At 34.3% G+C, this 7,148-nt stretch overlaps 1 protein-coding gene across 1 annotated transcript in view; it reads right to left on the bottom strand.

The window, feature by feature from the left end:
* Positions 1-5,294: 5,294 nt before the first annotated feature.
* Ca-beta (Calcium channel protein beta subunit) overlaps positions 5,295-7,148 on the bottom strand; it is a 304,062-nt gene continuing 302,208 nt past the window's right edge. Inside the window, exon 12 of the mRNA XM_090411392.1 lies at positions 5,295-5,548. Coding sequence (XP_090267518.1) covers positions 5,465-5,548 — 84 coding nt within the window. The 3' untranslated portion in view covers positions 5,295-5,464. The remainder of the gene's footprint in view (positions 5,549-7,148) is intronic.

The raw sequence follows: 7,148 nt of genomic DNA on the forward strand, positions 1-7,148 counted from the left end.
GATTCAAGAGAAGAACGTCCAAAAAGTGCAACAACCCCAGAAATCATTGATCGAGTGCACCATATGGTAGTGGATGACCGGTGTTGAATATATTTTGCTGCACTGATCAAAGACGCACTCGCATGAAAATCTCTGAACAGTGCTTGGAGCATTTTAACAAGAATAAAACTGATTCTGTGCGTCGATTTATTACTGTGAATGGGAGTTGGATTCATCATTACACACCAGAACCCAAACAGCAATAATGAAAACAGTGGACAGAAGCTGGTTGTTCAACGCCAAAAAAGACAAAGTCGGTTCAATCAGCAGGAAAGGTCATGGCATCTGTGTTTTAGGAATGTAAAGGCATTTTTTTTTATTAATTATTTTGAAAAGGGTAAAATAATAACCGGGGAATATTATTCCGATCTTTTAACCAGACTAAACGAAACCATTCCTGAGAAAAGACTCGGTTTGCAGAAGAAAAAATCATCTTTCATCAGGACAATGCACCTGCCCACAAAGGTGTTTTGGCAATGGGAAAATTAAGGGATCTGCACTATGAATTGTTGGAACATCCACCCTATTCCCCAGATTTGGCTCCTTTTGACTTCTATTTCTTCCTAAAACTAAAACTCTTCCTCTGGTCAGCATTTTTCTTCGAATCAAGAGGTGAATGCAGCTGTAGAGGGGTATTTTGCAGATCTTACTGAGAACCACTACAGCGACGGGATAATGGCGCTGGAGCATCGCTGGAATAAATGTATTAGTCTTAAGGGAGATTATGTTGAAAATTAAAAATAATTTTGAAATTATAAATTCGTTTTTTCATTGTTAAGCCGAGAACTTTTCAGACCACCTACGTATGTGTGTTAAAGAAGTTAGGAACAGGCGTACTAAATTTCTGTGATCTGGATATCTTCTGTTGTCTGCCTTAATTTGCAGCAAGATTTCTTCAGAAAGTCAGTTTGTTTCATAAATTTAAGTATAGCTAAAACCTCATTGAGCTTCCGTTGGAAGCCACTCTGTTTAGAAAAATCTATCAAATCCGTTCTGGAAAGCTAAGAACCGTTTTTTTCATCCCGCATTCAGACAACTCGGCCAGGAGAATGCATGTACATTTATATACTATATTTGGATATAAGACTGACCACATTATATTAAAAATTGTGGTCAAGAAAATATGGTAAGTACCTTACATTATTATTATTATTATTATTATTATTATTATTATTATTATTATTATTATTATTATTATTATTTATCTGAGACATAATAAAATGTTTAAACGTGAAACGTGAAAAACAATTATTATTATTATTATTATTATTATTATTATTATTATTATTACAAAATCGCATTTAATTATGCCAAAATGTTTGAAATGATACCATGCCTAATACTACCACCTTAAATGCTGTTTATTAACTTCACAGGATATTCGAGTTAATAAAACAATCTTCACAACAATATATAAAGAGTCTTGAGATTAGTGGTGTTCCATGTGAATACTACGCATGCGTTTCATGATTCTACAGAACATGTATTCAAGTGGAAATTGAATAGGAATTTAAGGTTGGTATCAACAGATGTTGATAATGCATTTTCCACGTAATAATTACAGGCTGAGTTCTTAACATGCTTGTAGGCGATGAAGGTGATCATTTAAATTGAATCAGTAGATTGAGGTATGTCTGTAAATAGCACCCTTCTCCATTTGTTATTTAAATTAGTTTAATCAAGCGATATGCATGTCAAGGACATAATTCCATAGAGGTTTTCACTTGCTAATATCCGTTAATAAATTACCAATGTGGACATACACGCATCAACTGTTGATACATCAACAGCAACGTTAATAAGCTATTCAGATTAATTTTAATATATTTAAATCTTCCGCAAATTTCAAATCTAGGTATGAATTTACATCTACCACATCGTATTATTTAGTGCGTCTTTAGTTGGAATTTAAAAAAAAACAGACTGTAATTTCGAAAAAGTATTTATGAAGAAGAAAAATAAATCCAATGAAAATAATAACACAGACAAAATATTATTCTTGGATTTTTATCCATTTAAAAAAGTACGTATTTTTCATCCAATGTTGTCAACATCAGCAGTATTGGACCAATTATTTATTATCGTGCACTGCTCTAAAAATTTCCCCAAGAAAAACATATTTCGAAGAAAAATGCTTCTTGCTTGTTATTCAAGGCATGCTCTATCGCATGCAGTTCCAGTCGGAGTGTAAAAGAGTTTATGACATAACCTTAAGTGTCTGCAAAAATAATCGTTAGTTTCGTGAGAAATAAAAACAAAGACGAATCATTAGTCATTACAAACATGATGGCGAATTGCACAAGTTGTTTGTAATACGAATAGGTAGAAAAAATTATGGAAATGTAGCATTTTAATATATAAAGATTTAACTCTCTAATCATGTATTGCCTGAATCTCGTCCCCACCCCTGTAGATTGGCAGTATTCGAGAATTATTTAAACATTAAAATGCTTGTAATGATGAAAGTATTTATAAGCAATTATGAGTTTTAAAAATTCGTTATCCCAGAAATAATTCCTGGAATGATCCTTGGATTTTTATAGAGTTGTAGGACTTCAGCACGAGAGTGTCGATGTGAAGTCTTCCGAATTACAGACTGTTATTTATTTGGGAAAAAAAATAGAACGATCTGAGCAATGAGATAACCGAAGAAGCGCAAATATTCGCACCGTTTGTAGTTTCTGGATTCAATAATTAATTTCATTCTAAATTAATGGGAAAACACCCCTAAGAGCGGTTGATATGTTTGGAATTTCAAAACAATTTGTGCTAGTTAGATTCTTCTACCATGCCGAAAAACGTCCAATTAATAAAAGTAGAAAGCAAATTCATTTTTTGATATATAGAATATAGGGAACTGGACTTAAGGCGGATAGATAACATGGATATCATGAATGACAAATCAATGCAGACGTTTTAGTCTGTATTGACTGGATAATAGTGTTATTCATGATAGTTATTACGATGAAGGATGAACGAAAGATGCGACATGTCACACAGTTTAATCAGCAGATGACATCGCGATACAATATGGTGAGAGTAGAAATAATAACTGTGAACTGGGAGTTCATCCAAAGCCACAAGACATCAGCTCCTCATGGAAGGCCACCACCGAAAACACCTGATAATATTAAGAATTGTAATCAGCGTGCAAGTTTGGTGATATTAAAGTGGAGAAATGTTAACTGCAACATGCTGGACTCCAGGTGCAACTAAAGAGGTTGGAGGCCTATTTAGTTGATCAACATTAGGATTCCTGTTGTGCATTATCAACATGTGACCAACGTAGTCAGGGGCAACTGGGGAGAAACTAAGTGTATATTCTTCTATCATGAACTTGTTTCTAGATCAAAATTGAAAGTGTTTGTGATGATAGCAAAGCCAAAGAGAGCGGGGGATATGTTATGAATATGAATATCGATTTCTTAGAACTATCAATAATATTTATTCCTAATCGGCGAGTTTTATTCATATTTCCCAAGTACAGCGGAAACTATCATTTGATGGATACTTGAAAAATCTGATGTCATTAATAAAGTGTGATGGTCAACTTAAAAAAAATTGAATAAAAACGCATTATATAACAATCGAAGAAAGCGTTTATGAGCTAGTCAAAACCTTTCGCAAAATTGAAATAAATTCTTATCCCTTGGTAAATGTACGTTGTGGAGCCAGCAATTAGACTACACACTTGCAGAGATCGTATTAGTGAGGAAGCACTGCTAAACCTTCTGGAGAATGTTTTCGTACCAAACGTTCGCAGTCTTATCTTTTTCAATAATTTCCGATCCTTTTAATGCAAGGTTTACAATTTTTTCCAATATGTGTCGATTATCTAAGCCGATTATCTCACTTCCCCACAGTTGGCTTGCTCAAAGCAGTCCTTCCCCCCCCCCCCTGGTCAGTAGGACTGCCCTGAAACCGGTAGATTACTGCGTCTGTGGGTCACGTGAACTGCATCAAGAAAGTTTGCACGTTGCAGACTATCGCGATACCAACTGCTGATAGAAAGAGAAAGCGAACATTACTAAAATGCAGATGATGTGTTAACGAAATGGTTGGAAGACAGTTTAAATAATTATAAAAAAACATTTTGGAACTTCGAAACCGAATTATTCTAGTTTAGTTTTTTTTCCTTACAACTGTCAATCTCTATGTCTACAGCAATCCATCTTAAGCTGATATTAACTTTTCTTTTGCTTCAAACTCACTTGAATTCAATCCCACGAGATTCTTCTAGAACACGGTGTGTTTTCCATCGTGTAGTCGAACTTAAAAATGGCGATAATCCCATCAACGAAGGCAAAGTTTTTTTCAATACCAACCGTGAAAACTCACTGCTGTTCTCATCCTGCTCTTTATCGAAATCTTTGAAACCTGAGTCTCACGCCAATCGAAGATAATGAACGGAACACAAGAGAAAGATCATCACGCTGGATCGGTCACCTTTGACCTCGAACTGTAACCGCTTGCTGTTACACAGGAATTCGCTATCTTTCGACTAAGAACTTCATCACACTAACAGGATTTCTAATTTGTAGTGACACGAAAATGCCGTATCGGTCGGACGCTGGTTAATCGTTTATAGCGTAGTTTGAATCTTTCGCATCGCATGGACCTTAGTTAATATTCGAACAACGCTAATCTCGATGAATGCTTTGGTCACGTAGATATCCCCCCCCCCACCTCAAATAAAAGCAATCATCAGTTAGCTGACTTAATTAAGGAATTCGCTGGTTAAGTAAATTTTCTTAATTGATATTTGCGTTAAAGTAATGTACAGTGGCCTAATTAAAACAATTGAAACAAAAGAAAAAAAAGGGAAAAAGTCTTGACCGGAATCGACGTAAAAAAAAAGAAGATAATCAGGGTGCATTTTGCAAGAGAAAACTAATCAAGTCTCTCTATGCTACAGCTAAACAAATACTACAGCGTGTGAATCATTTATTTAGTTTGAAAAATAGACTCTCAAAGAAAAGGTGGGTGTAGAGGTGAAAACTAAATGACAATTGTGGGTCTAGTGGTGAGGAGCATTGTTAATTCCCTTAAAGAACTAAAAACAAGATGGACGACCGATATGAAACACGCTAAAGAAAGAAAAGCAAATGTACAGAACCCAAACACGGTTACCATGACAACAGAGAAAGAGAATAATTAAGTGTCTTTCCTTATTGCCAGACGACCTGCACGAAAAGAAGTCTAGAGGAAATTAAAAGCAGGACGAGAAAGAGAAAAAAAGATAATTGAATACTTAATGATAGAAACATAAGAGCGATTTATTATTTCCCGAAAATTAACAATACAATAAGAAGATTGTGATTGTATCGTCAAGCAATAGAAATAAGCATAGGTAATAATACTAATCAAAATCAAAAGGTTTTTTTTTTGTGAGGGAAGGATGGAAGGGGGGAAGATCACCCTCCTTTTACCAATTAATCTGAGATTCTTTTCGCTTTTTATATCTTAAGAAATCTCTTTCTTGTTCTTCTTCGTCTGGTTCTTCTGTGATCTGTAGGAATAGATGAAACAATTTGAATATATTTATTAAAGATTTGTTTTGTGTTCTTTGAATATCAAATGGAAAAACACTATTTATATAATTAAAGGTTTACCAGAACTGTTAACGCAAGCGTTAATACATTCTTTACGTACAATTATCAACATGATAATCATAAAAACAATAAATACCTCTCAAACTTATAGGCTAGCATCCATTTTCTGTGATATTTAAATACTTTGTCGACAGCAAAGATCTTCCCCTGGTTTCAAATTGCAACCTATGCAGCTACACTTATTAATCTTATCTTTTTTTTTTCATCACGCATACTGACTTACTTGAATGTTTATAAAACTCCTTTAGAACTGCAATGCATAACCTGAATAATTAAAGATAGCAGCTAGGCTTAAAGTCAAAGTTTATTACAAGGTGATAGCTTATATGAAATATACCGACAATGCTGTTGGTCGAATAACTTTTTTTTTTTTTTTTTGCTTACAGCAAGTAAGCTTTTGATATCGTTGACAAAACGTGTGTCATGCGTTACCCTGGAGACCAAGAATAGAAGAAAATAAGCTTAACTCTAGTCTGATTTGGACTTTAAAAGGCGGTCAGGATAGAATAAAATTCAACTATAGGAAGATATGTTTTGTTCTTTTTTTTTATATAGACGAGAAGAACCAAGACAAGTTCTTAGTTTTACTTTTTTGGACCCACAAGCAGTGAATCCGAAGAACTTTTCTTTTATACAACCGCCAGAACTTATCAAAATGAATAGCTGTTCAAAGATAATGTATTTCAAATAAATACAACACTTAACGCGTGAATTGAGTAAAGACAAACGTAGCCATTGTTGCGTCACTTGCACGTGACTTGATTTGTCAATTTATTCATTTTCATTATTACATAAGCGAACAACACATTTACATAGGTAATCCAGAATGAGTGAATTGTTGCGTCAACTTGCGCGTGCAGGCTTTGTCAATTTATTCATCATTTTAATTATTACATAAGTGATCCATTTTATTAGCAAAGGTGTGCGCGTGATTTGCGTGTTAAAATATATTTTATTTATTCGTTACAGTTCGATACGCAGAACATCAATACTAAAAAAAAAAAAAAAACAATCCACATACTCACTTCATTTTTACTATTACATAGCTCCAGGTTAACGCAGCCTTTTCGTTCAAAACAATCGTATTTCTACTAGTACCGATACATATTTATCCGAAACTTGGTTTCAGTAAACGACTGTTCAGGACGTTCTGGGAATTTATCCCGAAATTGCGTTTTTACAACTTTTCTTGTTGTGTTGCTCCACACTCTCAAAGGATTTGATGCGAACAGTGTGAGAAAACGAACGGAAAAAGCTACCAAAATTCCACCAAACACAACGGCAACTTAAAATGGTAAGACGATGCCTCGAGATGTTTTACTATATGTATATGAATACCGATAACACCCTCCGGAAAGAATTGGTGTTCTTAGTCTTTCTATTTTTATTGAATTTCGTAAAGTGTAGATTGAAATGTTGTTCTATGGAAACAAGAAAGTGTTTTAAGAAACAGTTTCTTGCTATACGGTTATTATTTCACTTCAGACATGTTATTAT

Source organism: Typopeltis vanoorti, chromosome 2, assembly GCF_054136105.1.
Source record: "Typopeltis vanoorti isolate ZY-2024b chromosome 2, IOZ_Tvanoo_1.0, whole genome shotgun sequence".
In the NCBI taxonomy this organism is placed as follows: Eukaryota; Metazoa; Arthropoda; class Arachnida; order Uropygi; family Thelyphonidae; genus Typopeltis; species Typopeltis vanoorti.